The sequence below is a fragment of the Archocentrus centrarchus genome, chromosome 8 (genome assembly GCF_007364275.1).
Source record: "Archocentrus centrarchus isolate MPI-CPG fArcCen1 chromosome 8, fArcCen1, whole genome shotgun sequence".
NCBI classification, from domain to species: Eukaryota; Metazoa; Chordata; class Actinopteri; order Cichliformes; family Cichlidae; genus Archocentrus; species Archocentrus centrarchus.
The window spans coordinates 25,290,273-25,315,446 of NC_044353.1; the positions used below are offsets into that span (position 1 = coordinate 25,290,273).

Genomic DNA, 25,174 nt, shown 5'->3' on the forward strand with positions numbered 1-25,174 from the left:
GAAACAAGGATAAAATATTTTTAAACAATTTTGAATGGTTTTATACCCAAATGTTTGTTAATTTCTGCTTTCCCAGAAAGGGAGCTATCATTGGCACAAGAGGGTATAAAACTTAAGAAAAAAAAAAGACTACTATTGTTTCAAAAAGTTACAACTCCCATGTGTGCCAGAGTGGAAAAAAAATACATTTTGTGTTCCTCTTCTTCAAACATACATTTTGGTTTCATCTAGGCCTGAGCAATACATACACAATAAATACAGTAAGATCTTTCAAATTATACTCCAAACATAGAAAAATGAGAAACTGAACATATTAAAAACATCAAAATTTGAATTGATCAAATTTTGTACATATTTCACAATCCCTGGAACATGGAATCATAATATGAGTGATATCTGCATGTAAGTCAAAAAGAAAAAAAAAAGAAGCTCTGCTTAAAGTATTTACAATGATGGAGCAACTGCAAAAAAACCCCCCCAAAAAACAGAGAATCTCTTAGAATCTGGTAAACGGCTGTCTAGTTGCACTGAGTTTTACTCTTTAGCACACAGAGGAAATTAATGAGAATAATGTAACTCCACACTGTAGGAGGCAAGTTTATCCAATTTGTCCCTGCTTACGGTAGACACAAAGGATTGTGAAGTGCCTGCTCCAAAACTAATGTGTCTTTGAACGAATCCTTCCATTTGTCAGGAAACCGTGCAGAGGAACACTCAGCAAATACTTCAAACAAGCAGATGCAGGAAACGGTCCATGAAGTGCCACTCCCAGCCATCGCTGGCTTCCCTGCTTCCAACCTGGAGTCACATATTAATCATCTCCTCTTTGAAACTGACATGAATCAGAGGGAACGCACTTGAGACGACCAGAGAGCGAGCAGTGACATAATGACAGAATCAGCATCAGGGATACGGCTGAAAATCCAGCAGCTTGATTTAAATAAAACACAGCTCCAGTCTTCTTTGATAGTGAAGGTGACATGTTGTTTTCCTGTGATTATTGCTGCCGATATGAACACAGATCAGATTTATGGATATTAAGCTATTCATTTTAACATGTAATCCTTCTCCTTCCTTAAGTTAGCATTAAAAACAGGATAGAAGCAGGAACTCCAGTACTCGGATACTGAAAATTAAACACCTGGGTTCAGTGCACTATAGGATCAAGTTGTTTCTCCAGGGGGTCAGTGATAGGGGTAGAAAGGGCTCAAACACCTGGATCTTGCTGGAAAAATGCCTAGAACTCATCATCAGATGTAATCAGCATGATTTTGTCAGACTTGCGGGAGCTCTTGGTGCCTGTGGCCACTTTTCCATTTGTGCTGGACAGGGTCACCTCCTGTGTGGATTGCTGGGTGTACTGCTGGTAGGCTGGAGAGAAGTTGTGTATGGCATCCTGCACCATGTCTCCCGGGTTTATCGTTTCCTTCAGACCGCTGGAGATGCTCTGCATTGGAGGGAGGTTTTCTGCAGAAAAGCAGGAATAAAGACAGAGGTACATCAGCCATTCAGTGCAATCAGGACTGCTTGATCACAGAATTTTGACTGAGTTGTTGAGACAAAAAAACTTTTTCAATCTGGTTAAGTGAAAATATAGTTTTGACCTATCAAAGAATTGAAATATCTAATTGCTCCTGTCTGTCGAGAGAGCAATAATATCAAAATACAGCATGTAGAAAATAACTTAATAGGCAAGATTCTTTTCATTATTGTTTTATTTATTTATTTTTTTGGGGGGGGCTACAGTCTAAGGCATAGTTGACTGAGTTTCAGTGAAACTGTGAACCAGAGGCAACTCCTGCAATCACACAGACATCAATAATTGAGGGAATATGAATGCTATTGTCCAAAAATTCAGCTCTAAGCTTAAACAGGCCGACTTCATAAATTAAGCAAAACATAAAAATGCAATTTAATAATCAGATACTCAAAACTGAGAAGCACTGTTATATCCAAGAGGAGCAGATTTCTTTCCTTTGTGCATGAGGAGAAACAAGTTTTCTTTGAATAAATAAAAAAAAAAAGTTCATTTGAAATTCAAATATCCCATTTCATCAGCATTTCCAGTAATTCTGTGTGCGAAGCGTTTTAAGGAACGAAGGACTTCCTATATCAGGAAACATGGCAGAATGACAGAAGGCACTACTCTTAGTTCCTATTTGCAATTTTCTTGCAAGCAGCTTGGATGTAGCATCACTCACTGCATGCTTTTGAAAGTACAGTGGCTTTTCCCTCATCTTCTTCTGGTTTGCTCCAAAGGCAAATGTTCTCCAACTTATTAGTCAAATTATATGCTCTTAGTCTTTCAGGCTGACGGCAACTCGTACAATCCATCTGGCACATAGTTCATGTTGGCACTAGATATAACTCAAGTACAAATGTGCAACTATACAGCCACACAGCTCAGTTTCTATATTGCTTAAATCAGAGGTACTGAGACTCCTCTAAGTCACTGGTGTACAAGGGTGCAGGGCAATGCAATTACGTTCATTTCTCACACTTTTAGGCCAGTGTCAGTCCTTATTCTGTATGGAAGAAAGGCAATTAGCCTGGGAACATGTCAACAGATTTTCAAGGTGCAGACAAGGGCTAACAATCAGTTCAACTGGTTTCCTCTGCTCTCTGTACAAATCACTCACCTGGCACCTCATTTTTTTTCTCCTGGTAGACAGTGCAGGCGAAGGCGTATTTGAGGGCAATGGCTGCAAAGAACATTTCAATGCAGATAATAAAGTTCTGCCAGCCTGCCGCCACCGTGCCGGCTCCGACCTCGTGTCCCTCGATGAAAAGCGCATTGGGAATGACACCACAGCGTTCCAGGATAGCGAGGACCATTCCTTCAAGAAGACACAACATTTTTATTATGAATTTATATACTTCTATGTGCTGGTAAAGACTTAAAAAAAAATAAAAGAAGAAGCCACACAATGAACCTACCTTGCCAGAAGGATAAGAAGATAACAGATTTAATTGTGAGAAATTTGAGCACCGGCTCATACGGCCTGAGCAGGTCACTTGTTGCAAAGTAGAAGAGGAATAGAGCGTAGAGGGCCAGGCTGACTGAGAAGTTGTAGATGATTGTGATGTACAGGTATCCTCCATTCACACTGCACAGAAAGAGAATTGGAAGAACCTCATAGTAAATTTCCAAACATATTTCCACTGTTGGGAGTTTTTCGATAGTGTCTTTGAGCTGACTGAAAAGAAGCAACCTAAATTTGAGGACATTTTAGCTGGATCACATCTTTTGGTCCTCTTCTTTGAACAAGAAGTTAAGGCTTGTATATTACACAGCCTTCTTATTTCTAGGATGCATCCAGTAAACAGGCATTTTTGATTGTCAGCCTGCCTTTTTTTTTTTTTTAATCCTTTTTTGCATTCTAGAGAGCCTCTCTGAGGACTCAGCTGTGACTACACTAATTACTCCCATGCAGTATATCGTGCACGGTTGGCTGAAAGCGTATAAGTAAACAATCTGCGAATCATTACGGCCTTGCTGCAGAGCCTAAAGAAAGATGTGAAGAAAGACACTTATTTCTGACTGCTATTTCTCCTGCTGAAGTATATGAAGAAATAATAAGAAGAATTTAATTAAGTCTATCTTAAAGCTTCACAAAAAGTGGGTGATGATATAAAGCTGACTGGATACTTCTATATAAAGCCCCCATTGAACACTGTACTTCATTTTGAAGCAAGTGTTGTCACAGCTGAATCTTCAGAAAGAGACAAAGAGGCGCAGAAGAGCACCTGAAAATAAGTCAGGCAGAATTTATGGCCTGCGGATTTTATAGCTTTTGATTACATGCTAAAGCTAATTTTATTGAATATATCACCCTCTCCTTACTTTGTTGAAAAAACTTATTGTCACATATGAGGCACTGAAGTATGCTGTAATTAAATCTGTCTGCCGGCAATTTATCCCCAGCTTTTGTACCACTTGACAGACAAAGTAAAAATATGAAACGAAGCGATGCTTCTCCTCTAAGTGTAACCGAAAAAGAACGAAGGGCTTTCCATTTTAAAACACTGCATCTGGGGGGGGATGTTGCAATGCGGTCTCTTTAGTACAAATAAGCAAAAACTTTACTCGTTGCATTATCAACAATAACCAGGAAACTGTGAGGCGACACAGGTGACACAACTGGGACAAATGGACAGGGCACCTGGAATGTTTCAACCCATCACTTTCAACCTAAAAAGAAAACCTTTTAATTTAGTTATTTTCATCGTGCCAACTGTGAAGAGGTGATATAATTATCTCCATTTCCAAATTGTCCCCATGCACATAAACAGCAAAAAAAGGCCTTCTGGCAATGATGTGGAAGCATATGATACATGGAGGAGGAAATGCAAAGAGAGGTGGTGCTCACTTAAAATCTCCATCATGATATTTGCCAAAGGCCTGCAGGATGATGGTGATGACTGCCATGATGGGTTTGACAACACAGAACTGGAGAGTCGCCTGAAGAAGAAATTTTAATTCAGAATGAAACATCAAAAAACAACAAACAGGGATACCATGAAGGAGGACATCAGAATCTGTTCACACGTCTGATAGATGAAAACAATCTCCTCAGTGTTGTCAGCAGTAATTTTCTCACCTAAACCAGGTATTTATTTTCATTATATATTGTATACACATTCATAATCATTATGTCATACCTATTTAGAGCACCTATTAAATGTATGATGTAATATCATTGCAAAAAAAGAGCTAAGCTGTCCAACAACAAGAAAATCCATCTCCTGACATGGTAATAAACAGGTTAAAAGACAAATGACCGTTTTATGAAGGGTTATGCTCTGGACCATTTCTTGGCTCTGAAAAATAACTTCCTGGAATGTCTTACGGTTGCTGGGCAATTACTCAGATCCAAGAAATGGTCCTACAACATCCTCCCATAAAAAAGCAATTTCTTTAAACATCACTTTCTGTACAGATTTATCATTTCCAGTTTTTGAGCTAAGCTAACTGCCGCACATTAAAATGACTGATAAGTGACTCTCAGCAAGAAAACGGACAGGCATATTTCATAAAATGAATCATTGGAGTAATTATTAAAAAGACTTAAAACACCTTTCTGTCTTTGTTTAAATTAACTTACAGGATACATATGTTTTACTGTTGATGTGGGTGGGAGGTGGATGGAAGAACAAAGAAGACAGAGGACGAAGACCCGCATGCAATATAAGAGTGGAGGACGGGTGCTCTCTGTGTTGTGTATTGAAGCCAAAACAAACCATTTTGACAGAGGTTGCTCTAAATTCCCATTACTGCTGCTACGCTTGAAACCAACGGACCAGGTATTTTCCAACTTCAGGCATTTTTAGAATGACCAGTGACAACAGTCGGCTTGGCAAAATGACACTGACAATCATTTATAACACTGATTTACTTTGAAGCTTTGAAGTACCAGCAGCTTTCACTTACCCTGTCACTCAGAATATCCTCAAAGCAAATAATTTGCATGATACTTCCTGATATGCTTGATATTCAAAACAAAACGCATGCCCATAGTTTGCAGCAGATTAAAAGTCAACCATGGTTTCTGCTTCAAATGAATTCAGTCAGTACCAGCATCCATGCAATCCAGAGACTTCCCACATCTTGTCATAAACTTAAATACTAAGCTCAGATACATGTCAGAGTGCACTCCATGATACATGAGATAAGAGAATATTGTAATTCTGCATGTTTTTTCAGCTCGACTAACAACTCTAGTTCAAACTGGGGCATCAAATGGTTGTGTAATTTTAGGATAACGTGCCAATCTTTTTCCATTTCACTCTTCCCATTTTAATAGCAACCTTTTCCAAGACAGTATTAAATCATGTTTCATGGACATGACTGATTCTCAATAACAGCAGTCTCCATCTTTTTAGCGTATTACGATCAGACCTCAAATACCGATCTCTTCAAAACAAAGAAAGCATGAGCAAGATGTGAACGCATTATTACTGTAGTTAGTGCTGCTTCTTTACAGTCGTGCAGTCTTCACATGATTCCACTATCCCGTGCAGCTAGCGACAGCGAGTCTATTTGCTGTTTGGTGCTGACCATGTAGATTTCATACTACACAAGACAAGTGCGACAAGAATGAATCCAACCAGTAAAGCTGTAGACACAAAAATACAGTGCGGTGAAATATGTTGTGTAGCTCTGCAAAGTCAAGGGAAGCTGAAGATTTATGCTATTCCTCTGCCAAGGCGAGAGCTGCGATGGAGGCATGTTTTCAGAGCTTTTTGTTCTGAAAACATACCTCAGCAGGATGTTTTGTCAGCAGGATGTTTTGTCAGCAGGATTACACAACAACTACTAGCTGAATTTGATAAATCTTGGTACAGAGGATGACAATGGGCCAAGGAAGAATATTTAATTTCGGAGCAGATCCAGATATTTAAAATTCTATAATAGGGCTGTGGTGGAGGATCACTTAGTATAAGCATAATTCCACTTCCAAATTCACACATGTGATATAGTTATGTACAGCAATGCGATTAAAGTAAAACTGTGAAATGTTGTAGGTCACAAAAAGTTTTATTTACTGTTTATTTAGATCCAAAGCAGCTGCCCTTTGCATCCACTTATGCTCAGTTAGAAGAAAATGATTCCCCAAAGCATCCTAACAATAAGATAAATGACCTTAAACTGAAATGTCAATGAAGAGTTTAGGATGTAAGAGTAGCTTATCCTCTAACCTTATCTTCAAGAAACACCATAACTCCGGGCTGCTTTTTCATATCAGTGTTTCATTTGTTAAGCCCCCTTATAATCACACCGACGCTTTCTCAAAAATGTGCAAAGAATTTTAATGCTCTTCACCCCCGCAAACACAGATCAAGGCCTATCAGATCTCCTGTTCTGCCAGTTTAACTACTTTCTCGCGAAGAAACCTGAAGTTCTTGCCCAACAGGAGAACACTAGTGTTTTCTTATTCTGTGATCAATATGAAGCGCTTCAGTAATGTAGTTCAAATAAATTAATATGTATGGCAGTCACTAAGGGCTGTTTGGAATCCAGCTGCCTATCACTTTGCTTTGGTGTGCATGAGTAAAGGAGCATTTCATAATTTCTGGGCTATATATATATATATATTAGGGGTGGGACTTTAACGCGTTAATTATATATATATATATATATATATATATATATATATATATATATATATATATATATATATATATATATATATATATATATATATATATATATATATATATATATATATATATATATATATATATATATATATATATATATTAGGGGTGGGACTTTAACGCGTTAATTTCGATTAATTAATTATGGGGAAATTAACGCGCTAAAAATTTTAACGCATTTTAATCGCACTTTGCACCGTGGAACGTTTCTCAGTGCGCGAGTTCCCGGCATACAGATTATATCGACGCACAATGTCCAAATTAGGGGCCGCATCCTGCGAAGGACCCGGCCCACGTCTTTCGCAGCCCACGAACACCACAAAGGCCGGAAGTGAGCAGCTAGCCTGCATATCAGCTGCCGTCACCTCTTCGTAGCTCATGTCGCCTAGCAACCGTGAGTGCGAAGCACAGCTGTGTAAGAGCAGCTGGTTAAATGGAGAACGAACTTTTTCTCCTTTTTGTGGTTTAATTTTAAGTCTTTAATTCAAAATAAGCTGTTAAAACAAGCATAACACATTTCAACATCAAGGAATACAGCTGAGTGAATGATTAATTTCCAACTATAACAAGTGAGACATTAATGTTGAATAAAACTATCCAGTTACAGTATGATGCTTAACTTTAATTTCAGGTGTTTGCTTATCACAGGAGCACTTCCACCCTTCGTTGGTCTGTGTAGTAGACTGGTGGGAAAATAAACAAAATTTTGAAGTTTAAGCTTATGTATATTGATTTATTCATCAACTACACTTAAATTAATATTTCTCATGTCAAATATTGAAATGCGATTAAAATGCGATTAATTTCGATTAATTAATTACAAAGCTTGTAATTAATTCAATTAATTTTTTTAATCGAGTCCCACCCCTAATATATATATATATATGAAATGTTCTTGCTGTTTGTCTTAATTGCCCTCTCATAGAGCTTTTCCTTTAAAAACATGTCTTCCGTCAAGGCACAATGTGTGTATCACTTGCTTCTTATAAAAAAAAAAAAAAAAAAAAAAGAAGTTCATTTTATGCATTTTGTTTTGAGGATGTAACTTTCACTTTTCATATCCATCAGTGTTACAAAGGAAGCTTGTGCAGCATCCCAAGACACTGGGATGAAGCGCTGCGCTGACAGCTCATCATCTCTCTGTGTTTATTATCAAGCTGTTTTCACCTGGCCTCGATTGCTTTTGTTTTCCTTTTTGTAACCAATGGATGTTATCCTCTGAAAAAAACACATAGCCAATTATAACAGCTGTCATTTTTTAAGCAGTCTCCAGATTTGAAGAGAATAATAACTCACAGTGAAGGCTTTCTCTCTTTTTTTTTGATGTATTCTTGTTTTCACTTTGTGTGAGTTTATTTCAGAGGCCTGAAGGAGCATTTTTAGATCAAAGGAGATAAAAAGGATGATTGAAGCTCACCTGTTTGCAGAATCTTAAAAAGCCAATGGAGTAGCTCATTCCACTGAGGCAGCAGGTACCATACATACAACTTGATCTGTCAAGTCAACAGAACATGAGGCGCTTTTAATAACGAAATGTCAGATAACAAAAGAGTGTACAAAGATATTTTTCAAGCAAAATCTCGAGACTTGTTTGTTCAAGCTTCTTAAATGAGCAGATTTTTGTCAGAAGAAGACATTTGAAGATGTGACCTAGGGTCATGGGGAACTATTTAACAGCTCAACATGTACTCTCGAGAAGCTGGCTAAGACCAGCTGCCTTATGTCTGAGTCAGCCATAAACACAGCTTGTAAAGACTGGGTAAAAGCAGAGGGATAAAGCGAACCCTCACCTGTGAACAACACAGCAGTATACTGGCAGCACTTTCACTGTGCTGTTCAAAGTAAATGCTAATTCAAGGCCAGAAAATGCACTTTGCACCTTTTGGGATCATTAAATAAAGCATAATTGGCTCCTGTTAAGCTAATGTATTTATTACGTCTAGGTCGACATAATATTTAACACTGAAAAGCTTTCCGTCATGCGCATGTAACATAGGACTTGGAGCACTCACTGTATTGGCTTCCCTCGAATCTCTGACATGATTGCACTCTCTCCACCCAGATACTCAAAGGACAGGCTCAGGAAATTGTAAATGACAAACGCTGTAACACAAAAAGAAAAGTTATGTTTCTTTTGATATATCAAACATATTTCACTGAATAATTTAAACTGCAGGATAATTTTCCATCACCTTCAAGTATAACTTCACTGAAAAGGTCAAATCATTTTAGTGCAAAAAAAAAAACTTTCACATGATAAAAAATAATTAGTCCTACATTTTGTAACAATAAATGTTTTAGTCCTTACATTAAGAAGCTTCTAAGGGTTCTGTGTCTTAGAAATCCCTTCCTAATCCTTTGTTGCTATTTAAAGAGGGATTAAATGAAGCTAATGCAGATGGTGTCCAGTCAAGAGAAGGTTCATTATGTTTTAGCCGTAGCCGCTGGTGGTATTCCAGTCTTCCTGCTTCCTGATGCACTGCACTATCAATCAGCCACAAAATTGGCCTGCAAACTGGAAACTAATCTCTTGAATAATGCATTTCCTACTTTTTCGCTTTCTCAAATTACTTGTAATCCATTTTGCATATGATTCACCTTTGCCACCGGTGAAGTGTTTTAGTCTCAAGACTTCAATTCATAATTATAGTCCCACTGTAAAAAGCGGCTACTCTACCTAACTACCAACAAGAGAACATGGTTTACATTATATTTGCATATTGGAAGTTGCTGCAGGATTTTCAATATCACACTAAAATAAATTATCCTGCCTAAAAAATACAAACGCTGCAAACCAGGGTATTAAAAAAAAAAAAAAAAAAAAAAAAAAAAAAAAAAAAAAAAGGATACTCCTACTCATCCTAGAAATGTAACACCTGAAATAATGAGGTCCACCCGCATAAGAACAATGACTGCTGTGAAAAACTAGTATGGTCACTTCCTTATGTTTCTAGTCCTGTCAGCCTTATAAAACATGAGGGTAGGGAGACAACAAAGGCTCTCTATTAGGGACATCCTCAGCCAGAGTAGTAGTAGTAGTTATACATACCTTCATAGCAGTCCCGAATAGAATCAAAGTAGACATAGTACTGGTCGTTGCTGATAAAAAGAAGGCTAAGCCAAGAATCAAAGGCATAGACTGGCACAATAAACAGGATGCGGATGATGTAGCGCTGCTCATTTGGGACGGTGTAGGATCGAAGGTGTGTATAGATCTACAATAAAAACACAGACAAAGCATGTGAGAGTCATTAGGAAATAAATGACCCTTTCCTGGTGAGCGCTGTTACAGAACTTCACAGTAAGGTTATGAATTCAATATCTTTTTTGGCAATACACTTTTACAAGTGACGTGGGCCTACATGTGAAAAAGCGTTCACTTGTTTCATGATGGTCCTACTAAAAAAGCAGCAAAGACACTGAGGGAAAAGAAAAAGGTCTCGTCCATATTGAATGCATCATTTAAACACTCTCATACTATGCTTGAAAAGTGTGTGAACAACCAGGCTAATGGCAACCGCAAAAGGAGAGAGGAGCAAAGCTAGAGTCCAATCAATGAATCAAGACTGGAGATATGAATCAGAGCTCTGACTCATGAAAAGGAGAGACCGTCAAAACATTTGCTAATCACAAACAACATCTGTTGATCAGAACAGTCACTAGACTCGTGATTGTGAACTGCATTTTTCACAATAGGTCATCTTTAAGTGGAGATGATTTGGTATTGTCGTTACTTTCCTTAGAAGTGGTTGCCAAGATTCAAAAACACAACTAAGTTTTGAATGCTAAATGTCTGTATGTTACGAGCTTAGATTCATTATTTTTGTGTATGCCAGTGACGCAGATGAAGATCATTGCAGGAATCCAGGTAATTCTATAGAGCTTACATACTTTAATCACTGTATACTGATAATAAACAATAATAATAAACAATAAATCTGTAACTCACCATTTTTGAATGTCTTTGGATTTTGAAGTTATTACTTCAGGTTTAAGTGTCAACTTTTTCAGGTTATCAGATACCCTTGGTACAGAACGGGACTACAGTGGTGATAACTAATTTGTTTTTCTATGGAAGAGAAACAATATAAACCACAAGAGTGTAAATACTAAAATGTCAGCCTCCTGAGTGCAACCATATCATTTTATTTTTAATCTGGATGGTATTATTTCTTGCCACATTTTATCTTGCCCTGACTGTTCCGTCTACCACAATGAAATACGAGAAGCATTCTTGTCTGGAATAAAGAGAGAGATTACCCAACTCCCATTTTAATGATTTCCAAAAATATCCCTGCTTCAATGTTACTGACCCCACCTTACATTGTACAGCCCTTAACAATATGATCAGTAGCTGGAGTTTGTTTAAAGTCCTATAGTTTTAACACATGTACACACATAAACAAACGTGACATAGTGCAACTGGCAACATGCAGGTCAACACACACACATCACATGGCAGACAATCCAGCTGAAGTTTTCAGGCTTTATATAAGAACATCATCCGACAGGAGAGTTTTACACCAGTGAGTCGTGTTAAAACAGCGAATCGCTTTCTTGAATTACTACTATAATGTAGTACCGGCAACAAGGCTAAGAAAGTGATTGGCTTTTTTATTCTACTGTCAAGAAAACAAAGTGCAGTATGACCTATATGTAAATTGGATATATGTTCATAAATGTGTGAGGAAAGTTCAGTTAAATTGTTCCCTTTAGGACTCTAAGGTAATGCAATCCTACCACGCAAGTATTGTCTAGTACAAGATTAAGAAATCCACAGCAAAGCTACTGCAACATAAAGCAGTTGGGAAATATGGAGAAGATATATTACAACACTTTGTATTACTGCACAAATTAACGTGTTCTTATTGAACTCACAGGAGCAAATCAACCAAACAAATCCCAGCATTTACACTCATAATATGAGATTAAAATGATCTTCTTCAGTCTACATGGAATACTTTATACACTGCCTTAAATGTGTAGCTAAACAATGGCTGTTAGGACTAATATAACTTTAGTAAGGCTGCAACATTAAGACACTTAACTTTTGATTAACACACGGATCATTTTCTCAATGTAATATAACTAGAAAGCACCCGTGGTGCCATATTCAAAATTACCTTGTACACAGACAACAGGCAAAAACAAAAGACATTCAGTTAACGTTCATTTGAAGCAAATATAAAAAAGAAAATTATCTATGCTGCAAGTCTAGAGCAAAAAAATACAATAATTTTTTACTTTTCACAATAAAATTTTTTTCAGTAAATCATTTCAGCTTTTAATTTGACAGTTTTGCACGTTCATAGTTTTAAAATAAAATCTGAAAATCTGTATTTTGTCATTTTAAGTTAAAATTATTGTAATTAATCAACTATAAGCAACAATTTGGAGCAAAACAAAACAAAAAAAAAAGCTCCTCTTGTTTAAAAGTCTCATTTAAACATTTACACGGTTCACTTAAAAAGCGTGCGAATAGCTGGGGTTAGTGACATCCACATTAGCATAGTGGAGTGAGGAGACTCCAAGTGCAAACTTGGAGTCCAATCAACGAAACGAGATTGCAGGTGTGGATAAGAGCTACTCCAACTAAAAAAAAAAGAGACACAAAAAAACCAATTTGCAATAATAAACAGCATCTGTTGATATTTCTTTATCAGGTTAGTCACTTGACTTATGGTCATAAACTGCATTTGCATGAACATGGACAAAGTTAAGATTTACTTATCAGCCCAGTTAGACAGATTGTCTCTAGATGGAGACCATTTAGTACTGTGGGTACTCTAACTAGAAGTGAGTCCCACATTACAAAAGTACTAATGTATGGTGTATGTTATTGGCCTAAATTCATTGTGTTTGTCTATATTTGTGACACAGATGAAGATCATATCACGTTTTATGCCCAGTTATTACAGAAATCCGGGTAATTCCATAGAGCTCACATACTTTATCTTGTCATGTGTCATGTATACTGATAACAAACTTAATAAAACTGTAACTTGCTTTATTTAAAAAAAAATGTCTGAAAAAAAGTGAGTGGGTGAGCTGCGAGTGCCAACTCTTTCCGTCTATCAGACACTCTTTTACTGATAATAACTAAGCTGTGTTCCTACAGTACAGAAATGACAGATCGCAAAGAGTGAATACAGAAACATCTCCTGAGTGCAACCATATCATCCTTTTCTTTTTAATCTGGGTGGTATTATTTCTTGCCACATTTTATCTTGCCCTGACTGTTCTGTCTGCCACAATGAAACACAGAAGTAAAGAAGCATGTTGTCTAGAATAAAGAGAGATTACCCAACCCCACTCAACCTCCCAGAACATTCCTGCTTCAAAATTACTAACCACACCTTACAATGTACACTTAATATGATCAGTAACTGGACTTTGTTTCAATGAACTGATAAAAGTCATAACCAGTACTTTTAACATGCATGTGCGCGCACACACACACACGCACATATGCACACAGAGTGGCCTCGGACAACGGCAGCTGACAACATGTAAACCAACATATGCACCATATCCCAGAAAATTTAATTATCATTCTTATTAGTGACCAGTAGCCTTTAGGCAAAGCTTTACAGAAAACTAACACCTGACAGAACAGTCATTGCACCGACGAGTCCCATTCAAACGGTGAATCACATTGACTGATTACTATTGGTAATGAGGTTATGAAAAGGGTTGGCTTTTTCAGTCACCACTCAAGCAAATAAAGCACGGATGTGTTCGGTAAGTATAGAAAAGTCTGAAGAAACTTCTTCCTTTCAGGGGTCTTGGGTAATGAAATGCTACCATTTAACTGTAGTGGCTAATACTGTCAGCATTAACAAATCTACAGCAAAGCTGCTGGGAAATATGGAAGAGCTCAATTCATCCTCAAAGGGTCTCATCAGCTAAACAATTGTCACATTTAATTGAAAAATCAGTCAAATTATCTCCCCAGTATCGCTGTACTCCTGCTGAAAATGGAGACAGTCACATACAAAGAGCTCTTAAAATGCAGTGTTTATTAAAGAACAAAGACCAAGATCCTTTTCTAGTAACAATTCAAGATTAATTCTTCATAAAAAAAACGACTATTTAAAGGACTGGCAACTTATATTTCCTTGGTCAACCCAGACACTGATGACAACTAACTGTGTATGAGAGGCAATCCAATAAATCACACCAAGCTCGAGTCAGTTTAGCATAAAAACTCGCTCATGAGACAACACCCATGGACGTGAGAAAACTGTGATGAGAATTGTTCACAATTTTGTGACATTTTAAAGACAAATTAATTCCAGTCACTCAAGAAAATAACTGATAAATTAACTGCTAAAGAAAATAATTTCAACCTCACCTTAGACAAGCACACAACTAGATTAATCCAGTTCTCTCTCTACTTTAAATTAGCCATAACCCTTTGCAAAAAAACATAACCAAGAATGCTTTTATCACAAATTTATGCAAAGTCAAGAGATGAGTGCTCTATTGACAGCACTAATTTTTCATCATTGTAATGGGTGTGTTTAAAGGCATTTGGCAGTGCTGTGAGAAACTGAGCAAATTGTTACTAATTTAAATTCTTGGCATATCAACGCAAAACACAGCATGAACTGGTCTGAATGTTTAAAACTCACTTCTAGCATTTTACGCAACAGATGCCCATTAGAGGCTACACATTAAAGCCTGATTACTGTGAGGGTGGTGGTCATCTTTTGTAGTGAACTGATGCTCTAAATTTGCTTTAAAACATAGAAAAACACATTTCCTTTCTGATTCTGCAAATAAATAATAGTTGAATGATGAAAACTGGCTTCAGGCCACAGTATATGTAAGGGTAAAAGGAATACACAAATAACGTAAAACAGGACTGAATCCGAAGGATATATTGTAGCTAAAGGAGAGTGCCACTTGCAACACATAATACAGTTGTAAAGCATGAGATAAATTCAGTCTGATGGTCTTAATCCCAAAAGCTTCAAGCTGCAAAGGGACCAATAAGCCCACTACAAAAAAAAAAAAAAAAAAAAAAACGAGCCATAGTCCCCAGATTGCTACTCCAAAATGCACTGGAAACATTATAGCAGAGGATCTAAGGTCACTGTCGATATGTGCTTAGTATTCAGAATGAGACTTTAAGAGTCTATAGCAATCCTCTGGTGCCGAGTCAGACGAAACACCACCAGCATTGCAACACAACTCCTGCAGACCGTTTTATTCCCTCCTGTGCGACACAGAGGATGTCTGTTACAAGCCAGCATCCTCCCTGCGGAACACTTGTTGTTTATTTGTTCAATTAAGATGTCTTGCTGGCAAATGTTTGGCCAAACATGTACTATATTAAAAAGATAGAAAACCAAGTGGCTCAATACTGAGTCACAAATCCCTAAACACAGATTGTTTTTGGATCACTGGATGGAACATTTTTTACTGCTCTCTATGTCAAACTTATTTATCTATGTAAATAATAAGTCTTTAATTAATTACACTAGCTAATTTAAATATGACACGGTATAAATTACAGTCCAAGGATTCCGGATGGAGGGATAATCATTACTTAAGCTATAAAATCATCATATGAGGTACTATTACAGCTACAGTGAACAGGAACAACACTGTTCCTTTATAATGCTGTAAATGTTATAAAAAAAAAAAAAAAATCAATTGATTTCCCTGCTGATGGAACACAGCAGCCTTTGACATTCACTGTAAATGGAAAAAAAAAACATAATGATTAGCTATCATCTCAGCACAGTGGGTACATCAACCACACATGTGGAAGCACTTATTTACAACAGCGATAAAATGGTTTCTAGGTAAAGGTAATCTGTGGTGAGCCATTTATTCATCCTGGCCATGTCCTTCACCCATACAGAGAGGGCTCACTACTCATTCTCTGTCCTGTAATAAGCTAGAGGATTTTTGTCAGTTTTAATCTAATAGTCACTCACAAACTAAAAGGTAAACACTCACACAAAGAAGTGAGGGAGTGCAAGCAAGTTAGGGGCCTTAGTATTTGCCTGGGAATAAAGTAATACTTTAAAATTAGATGAGAAAACTGTGAGAATAAAAACAAATAAACACTGTAAGCAGAGACACTGAACTCACTGCACTAATAAGCCTTTAGGAACAGAATAATCTGTTTCTATCCTCCAGGCAGGGAAGTCCAACCTGTCTGTTGCTAATGTTACATTACAATGTTGGCTACACGGAGAGCAAGTGAGCTGGACTCTTCTTACGCATTTGCAAGAGTGCGGTGCTTTGTGATGCAGCGATTTTAGCTCTTCTCACATTGGTATTTACAATGATTTACATCAAAGCCTTTTGTGAAATGGTGCAAACTCACCTGGTGACATGTTATGAGCAAGGCAGACCAGACGAATATCCCTGAAAGGACCTGGGCAATCACTGTGTTTAAAAACATCCCATCCTCTATGATTGATCCGTTGCCTGTTCTAATAATGGTCATATTGGAGACGTCTGACTTGTCTGGGAGAATTGGTGCATCCAGGTGAACAACTGAATTATTTTCGGTTGATGAAGTCATTTCTCCCGAAGAAATATTCATCTGAAACAGAAAGAAAACGACAAACATCGGTACAGTTTATACAGATAGTTAAGGGCACACTTTCCCTGGGGGGTTGTCTGAGTGATTTTATGCTGCCCATTGCGCACAAAACAAAATAGGCAATAATTTATTTGTTTAGCAGACACTGTACTAGAAGTGCTATTTGTAAAGAAAAAGAAACAAGTGTTCAATTGATCTTGTCGTCTCGTACCTTCTTTACTGACAACAAAGAGCTCTCCTTGTCCCGGAGGGAGCGGAAGTAGCTGTATTGCGTTTAGAAGTCACCGTTCACAAGCCAAAGTTATATGACGAGCTTTAACGCTGAATTATATTTTCAGAAAAGCTAAACATAGCAATTTAGTCCCATTAACAAACTGCTCGGCGACTTCATCCGCGACGCATTCAACAGGCTAGACTTCCTTGTTTGAGGTAGGTGTCTCACAGAGGTCGAAGTCCACACAGTCAGGGAATAAAAGACAAATCTTGTTTCAATAAAATACGCAAATACTGCAGTAGACCCTGGAATTTACTGCGCAATGCCACTAGAAAAAAAAAATCTAACTTTTACTATAAACAGGAAAGACTTGAATATATCCTCGGGTGGCGACGGTACAAATAAGCAGGTTGGGCACAGGTGGATGGTACACGTGACCTGGGTTCCACGCAAGTCGTCATCACGTAACTTCAATGATAGAAAGTGCGGCGCATCCGCAAAGTGCACATACGCTGGCTTGGGCAGAGAGCTGCATAGGGTTCACTGGTTATTTAGAAGGCACACCGGGAGCGTCATACCGTGAGTGAAGAAATTATTTCATTTGTCAAAGATTTTTTGGCTGGTGGCATCCCCACTGCCATCTCTAAAACAGCCGTCACCACAATCGAGAAGTTAAAGCGCCTCCTTCAGGTCCAGCGTGACAGCAAGCAGATCACAGCAGACAAGCAGTAAAAGGGCATCACCGACTATGTTGTTCGTATCATCAAAGAGCAGTGAATTCTTTCCTTCTGGAGAGGGAACCTTATAAATGTTATCAGGCATTTTCATACTCGGGCCCTCAACTTTGCGTTCAAAGTCAAGTACAAGAAGCTCTTCCTAGTTGGCGTTGACAAGCGCACGCCGTAACGTGGCCTCTGGTGGTCCTTGTTTCGTGTACTCCCTAGACATTGCGCGTACCTTTCTGGCTGCTGATGTGGGAGAGTTCACGGGTCTGGGTGACTGAAGTCTGATGGTGTGAGAGGCTTGTACCGGGCCTTCAGCATGTCTTTGCAGTGCGTCCTTAACTACAGCGCTGCGTATTTTGGCATCTATGACACCGCTGACAAAGCTTCCAGACCCCAAGAACACCCACGATGAGCTGGAGGATTGTACTGACAGCGATTGCTGGCCTGGTCTCATACCCCCCTCGATATTGTTCATAGAAGTATGATGATGCAGTTCGGATGTCACTGTCCGGTTTGGTTAATAATTTTGCATTTCTACGGGCTCTGCCTTCTGCTTTGCTAAACATTACAAGCCAGTTTTCCCCTCGTAAATTCATATCAATTTTAGAGGCATTTAAACAAATGCTGAAGGTTCAAAGTGCACTTAATGGGTTTGATCCTTTACTTGGCCTGATATACTCACAGCAGGGATGTGGCAGTTGTAAACAAAGCTCTGCTAACATGCTTATGTTTCTCACCGAGGAGTATCTAAAGCCTAATCCCAGTGTCCATGTGCAAACTTGTGAGGCTTTGTGCTTCTGTTGTGCTATATTTTGGATGCAAATAAAATACAACAATAATATTTACCATAAAGTTTTTTTTTTTAACTTGCAGCAAGTTGTTTAACCCACAGGCAAACTACAAGCACTATTCTGCAGGTTATGATGTTACTCTGTATGAAGCACTTTGTAATGTGGGCTTAGGGAAGTGCAAGATACTGCTCATAAATTCACTCATGATGCATTCAACAGGCTAGACTTCTTTATTTAAGGCAAGTGTCTCACAGAGGTCATAATCCACACCACTGGGGATCAGATAGTTAATCTTGCTTCAAGAAAACAAGTGGACCTTGGAATTAACTGCACAATAGCACTAAAACTACAAACCTTTAGTATAAACAGCAGAGCTTTGAATGCATTCCCGGGTGGCGAGTGAGAAACTGGCAATAAAAAGGCTGGGTACAGGTGGAGGGTACAGGGGACTTGGGTTCAAAGTATGTTGTCATCACACTGCTTAAGTGATGGAAAGTGTGGCACAACTGCAAAATGCACTCACACAGACTTAGGCAGAGTGCTACTAGGGTTGAGTGAAACATCAGGAAAATCCCATCAAGTGATATAGTTCACTGAGTTGTCTACAAATATGCAACAGGCATAAAACAAAACAGTGAGAAGACATGGGTTGGGATTTCTCAGATGCACCTTTTGTAGTTCATCTTCTGGACTATGCAGTTTCAACACAATATTATTAAGTGCAAGTGCAGCAAACGTTTTACTTATTTTAAGTCTTGAATTCTAACTCACATCAACCATTGATTTCAATGACAGTCTTTTTTTTCTCTACTATACAACCACAAATTTTTAAGGTAAGTCCCCACAGACCACATGAAACCAAGTGCATGAGGGTTCTCTGGCAGATATTTATGTCCCCATTTATGCAGACTTTGTACAAGGAAACTGCCTGAAGGTCATAGCACTGTGATGTTAAACACAGCGTTACCAGGATGCCTTAGAACTTAAAAACAAAGAGAAAAATATAAACAAGAAAATTTAGAATCATAAGAAATAAAAGGAATGCAGCATGCACTTTATTACACATTTAATCATTAACCATTTAAGTCCATTTAAGTTTGGGTTCAGGTCTTAGGACAGGATTTGGATTAAGCTGCCAAGTTTTTTTGGTTATAAGAAACATGCAAATGTTGTTAAATCGATGCTCTTAAATCTGGAATGTTTAAATTTTAGCTGTTTTAACTGTGACAGAACATGTATTTTTGCCTCTGTACACCACAGTTGATTTTTAACAGTCAAGATATGATTGAAGTGCAGACTTTTGGTTTTAATTTAAGAGGTATTAACAAAAGTATTACATTAACTGCAGAACTGTAGCCAATGTTATACATAGTCCCCCATTTTCAGAAGCTCAGAGTAACTGGACAATAACTAACACGCAGTTTTCATGCCAGTTAAAGCCCGTTTATTATTCTATGTAGTGGGCTGCTCGGTGTACTCTGCTCAGAATCAGCCAAATGCTGCAAAACTGATCAGATAGTGCAAATAGATAAACACCCAAAGCATACTGAAAAAAGCAACCCAAGAGTATCTCAAAGCAAAGAAATGGGATATTCTTCAATGGCCAGTCACCTGATTTCAACCCAACAGAGCTTTCTTTTCATCAGTGAAGACAAAACTGAATAAAGAGTCCCACAAGCAGGCAGCAGCTGAAGGTGGCTACAGTAAAGGCCTGATGAAGCATCTCAAGGGAGGAAACACATTTGGCGACGTCCATGAGTTCAAAGCAGCAGGCAGTCATCTTCATGTAAACTTTAAAACAATCTTTGGAAAAATCCTCTAATTTTGAGCCTCTGAAAACAAGAGACTGTAGAAAAATGTCCATAACTGAAACAGTTCATGCAATTTTTTTTTTCCTTTTCTTTTCATAAAACCACTTGAATTAAAGCTGCAAGTCTGCACTTCAGTCACAACTTGACTGCTTGATTTAAAATCCTCTGTGGTGGCAAAATGATAGAAAATGTGTCAGCGTCCAAAAATGTATGGACTTAAATGTAGAAGCATTACCAATGTAAAAAGATGCAGTATTTATATGTTACTGTCATAAAATCAATTAAAATCAAAAAAATCTTTTAAGAAAAAGCCCCAATTCCCAAATTTGCCGGTTGTTTTTCTCTGGTATTAAAATAATATTTCAGGGGTTTGGTCCATAGAAATCTGAAGGCAGAACTCATGTGACTTTTCTCACTGCTCTCTGACATTTAAACCAAATAACTGACCAATCAAAAATAATAACCATATTTATTAGACTTAATAAATATAACAGCTCCTGTAGCAAGATGTTATAGAAACAAATAAGTAACAAACTGTACATGACAACCCCATGGCTTTTATCATAACCAAGCTCATATACATCTTTCAGTTCAGTTAAAAAAATCCAAATGAATCATGTGCTCTACAAATGCTTTTCTTTTACAAAAGTACAAAGTTGTGAGGATGATAACATGTAAAGCAATATCTCGCTTCAGTCGGCCTGAAATAATTCAGCTGCGTTTGTTAAAGAAAACACATTTCAGAAGGGCCTGGTTCGAGGTGCTCTTTAAGAAATATATTGTTCTGCTAGATGCTTCTCATGAAACAAGCTTGAATACTTGTATTGTAAACAAAAATAATAAAGCACAGAATAAAAGATTTCCAAAATACACAGTGGTGACATCACTGGCCATCATTTTGCAAACCATCACTTAGTCAGCACGCATTCAGCTTCTGAGAGCAATGTGGCGTGCAGAAATCTTTCTTTACAAACAGTAAATTATATGTCTCATAAATTATGTTTTGTGGAAGACAGCCTGTGCTGATGAAATAAAAAAAAAAAGATTAGAGGAGATTAATTTGGATTAATAAATTTCTGTCTTGGAGCTATACATTTTTTTTTAAACCAGATTAATTTTTGGAGGAGTTTGATTTGGAAAAAAGATGCAAAGATAAAACGTGACACTGAGAGCATCCAGACGAACGATATTTTACCCCGCCTACAGGCTTCGTGTCCCTTTTAATTACTTCCTACCAGACTTGACAGCTTTTGATGATCTCTTTAATTTGTTTTATTGCATCTATGGTGGAATCTTTCAGTGCCAGTCCCAGTAAGACAGGCCGGTTGCCAGATTCCTGTGACACGAACATTGCCAGGTTTTTGGCACAGACATGTGTCAGAGGCTGGAAAGAGAAAACAAATCAGGAATTAGATTATTGCAAAAAAACACTTTAACATGTCTACATTTGAATAAATGTAATAAACAAGCAACTTGTTTTTTTCCTATGCAGTGGAATCTTACTGCACATCACTGAAGTGCTTAAAGCTTACGGCAAATCGTTTTAGTAGTGTTTTCAAACATTAACAGTTTTAACAAGAATTACATTACCTTTCAATCGTGGTCTGAAAAAAAGACTTTTCCAATTAAATTTTGTGCTGTTGCGATTCAGTGTGTGGTAAACAATTAGATCTGCCTTTTCTGCTGTGAAGGATTATTCATTGAGCTTACTCTAACCACACATATTATGACTAAAACAAATGTATTTTTTTGAGGTTCCCTTTTAGGGAAATCACACAACATGCTTTTTTTAATGACTGTAAAATTCAGAACGCAGAGAAAGCCTGTGTAATGACCTCTCTATACTGCGCCCTTCACCATAAAACAGTTATTGACTTTACAAGAAACAAGTATTACAAGTGTTGCCTTTTTAAATGACCGGAGGGGGAAAAAAAATAATGAAAAAGTATTCAGAAGCAAACAAACTTTGTATTAATCCATTCAGGCACTGATGACACATCTCCTGCAGTGTACGACTGCTAGAAAATGACATGCTCATGCAGAGATGAAATAGGTTTCCTTGTGTAAATCTTAACAGACCACTGAGCTCCAGGACCGCACACATCTAATTTCGCCACAATCCGCCTGAGCAGTCCAGAATCAATCTCATTTGCCCTTTAACAGCATGAAATGAGATACCCTGTGTTGCAACAAGTCTGCCTGATGTCCCGTGAACAAGTCTGTATCACACTGACAATATTTATCTGAACAATTTCAGCCAGCGTACCTCATCTCTGCCCAGCAGTACTTTAGTGGAGAATGTTGGGGTGCTGATATCATTAGATCTGGAGTCGGGTGTGACAGAGATCAATGTCCCAATTTTGCCATACTGAGTGAGAACTACAAATATGTAATTACTGAACTCTGTACAGATGACTTCTGTTGGAATTCCATTGACTTCTCTCTGAGCTTGTTTCGTTTTGATGACAGGCTCAGACATTTTCTTAATCCTGCACAGAAAAAAAGAAAGACAAAAACAGATTACAGAATGACACAATACAGGTGTATTTGCTGTCGCAGAGTTTTGAAATATTTAAATTCCAGCATTTAGCAGTAACAAATTACTGGTTATCTGCCAAACAATAAACTTCATTTGTCCACAATACATTTAGTTTCCTGCAGCCACGTTACTGACCTGAAAGTCTACACACCATCCAAGTATAAAATTTTCCATAAGCCTATGATGACGACTTAGAATTGAATTTTCTATTAATCCTACAGTTTATAATCACATAAGACAAACTGGACTTTTTCTTATCACTATTCAAATACTGTAAGTACATATTAATGTTGTCAATCAAGTCATTGATTCATCTACCATATATACAGTCACGTATTTATTTAGTGTGGACTGTGGAGTTCTGCAAGTTTTGTGCAAGTGTAACCCTCTCCACTCCAGTCAGCTTTAGATTTTCTTTAGAATTAAAAGGGTTTATACTGTGTCGCATCATCCCTGCTACTTTTGTGTGCATGCTCGTTTTTAAACTGTACATCCATACACATGATTCAAAAGTAAATCACGTTTTCAAAGTAATAAGCTATTGGAGTTTTCGGATACTGTGGAGCACCCTGCTAGCTTCTAAGTACAGCCAGGAAACTCCAGACAAATTTAAGAATTATGCCCTTACTACAATCCACATCCCACCACTTAAGTCGAGATTTTAACATCGACCGTATCTATTATTTCCCCACCGAGTCGTGATAGATAAACACCCCCAGAAAGGATGCTCCATGCTCAGATGCTAACGTTAGCTGCAGAGCTGCTGTGAGCTCAGACCGTGTGTCAACATAGCACTAAACACCCCTTTTCCGCGCCCGTAAAAAAACCAAAAAGTCTTCACCCTGTATCTTCGGCTGTCCACGGTTTAAAGTTTATTCTTCACAGAATCCCTACACTTTTAACTCAACTTCAGCTGCGCTTTGTCATTCAGCCTCCACCGTGAAAGCAAACCGAAACGAACGTGCCTCGTTTTGCTGAAGGCGAGCGCTCTGCGTGATGACGTATTTGACGTCACGTTCATCGCCACTACCTCCTAGCACAGACTACTATAAACCGGTTGATACTCTGGCCCTCCGCGGACGCAAAAGCAACAGATCAGCAAAGAGGAAACGCTCCTAGTCCAGTTGGATGGAAGACAGTGTTAGTTGGCATACAGTGCAGAGACTTGATTCTAATTCATTTTTTGGTTCACACTATTTGTCGTTGTAAAGTAAGTCGCTAGTTTTTAATAATTGTTAATAAGTAAAACGTGACATTCACGCACTGGCTGTGGCATGAATATTAGGAATAGGTTCGAATAAAAGTTTTATAACTTCGTACCTGCTGTGACTATGTCTAACGTTATGATGATGAATAAAATTCTTCACAGACATGCTTTCCCCATTTATTGGCTGTCCAAGTTCACAGCTGTTACCATCAACATGATGAATAGTTTTGAAAGTCCTGCAAAGATATGTGTTTAACTAAAATGAATAGCTATAACAAATATATGTCTCACAATAAAAGCTATCATCAAGGAATGTTGTGACTGGTTTGGTTTAGAAGAACTACCTTTTCATGTCCTTGGCACTGTTCTCACAAAATAGTTCCTTGGAAATTCCCCTCAAATATGTTGTGGACAAGTGAGGTTTAGTTTCCCACAGACTCACGGATCAAAGCACTTAATGCCTAAAGAGATCTTTGGGTTTTGTTTTTCTCATAAATCACTGTTCACTTTGCATGATTATACTTAATCTGTGGAGTCATTTTCGCAGAAATGACAGTGATGAAGTCAGGATGATGTAGCCGAACTTTCGAAAAGGAATATGTTTGAGTTCAAATTAAATCGGATCCCCTGGCCTGGCACATTTCAATCAATATTAGCCAACAGAAACAGCTTTTCAAAAGCAAGAAAGCACAGAAGCACGATGTTTTTAATTAGCTGTCAATGGAGCTTTAAAGAAGCAGATAAAGTTGTGCTTTTCATTTTTCATTTTATTTATTTATTTATCTTTGCAGTGGATTTCATTAAAAAGTGGTACTTTACACTGTAATTCAGTGAATAATCCCTTTGTTTGATGAGAAGGATGTCCATGGCACTATAACATGGAGATGAAAACAATAGGTAGGGCTGGACAGTAGAATATAAGAAGAAGAAGAAAGAGCTTTATTTGTCACATACAAGAAGTGGTATTAACACTTCATAATTTTCTTTGTAAATAGCTACCACACGTGGGATGAAAACCACCTGCAAATGTATTGCCTTGACATTTAACAAGTATTCTAGTGCTTGCATGCAGGCCATGCAAGCACAGTTAAGTTGGCCCTTTACATTTAGACTACAGATTGGCCAACCACTGCAGTCAGATTTGCTAATACAGCTAAAGGAGAT

General features: G+C 37.9%; 2 protein-coding genes and 1 pseudogene across 2 annotated transcripts; 1 reads left to right on the forward strand and 2 right to left on the reverse strand.

The window, feature by feature from the left end:
• Positions 1 to 605: 605 nt before the first annotated feature.
• On the reverse strand, positions 606 to 17,364 carry tmem184a (transmembrane protein 184a). Its single transcript, XM_030736628.1, has 9 exons — positions 16,935 to 17,364; positions 16,502 to 16,723; positions 10,208 to 10,373; positions 9,171 to 9,261; positions 8,576 to 8,651; positions 4,371 to 4,462; positions 2,938 to 3,107; positions 2,640 to 2,837; positions 606 to 1,467 (listed from the first exon to the last, which is right to left on the reverse strand). The coding sequence occupies exons 2-9, from the start codon at positions 16,721 to 16,723 to the stop codon at positions 1,238 to 1,240; spliced, it is 1,245 nt and encodes a 414-aa protein (XP_030592488.1). The 5' UTR covers positions 16,935 to 17,364; the 3' UTR covers positions 606 to 1,237.
• LOC115785184 (ADP/ATP translocase 3-like) lies at positions 17,260 to 18,224 on the forward strand (annotated as a pseudogene).
• A 1,278-nt stretch (positions 18,225 to 19,502) lies between these two features.
• psmg3 (proteasome (prosome, macropain) assembly chaperone 3) lies at positions 19,503 to 23,783 on the reverse strand. The gene is made up of 3 exons (XM_030734934.1): positions 23,645 to 23,783; positions 22,531 to 22,753; positions 19,503 to 21,648 (listed from the first exon to the last, which is right to left on the reverse strand). Exons 2-3 carry the CDS (start codon positions 22,741 to 22,743, stop codon positions 21,496 to 21,498), a joined length of 366 nt encoding a protein of 121 aa, XP_030590794.1. The 5' UTR covers positions 22,744 to 22,753; positions 23,645 to 23,783; the 3' UTR covers positions 19,503 to 21,495.
• Positions 23,784 to 25,174: the final 1,391 nt, after the last annotated feature.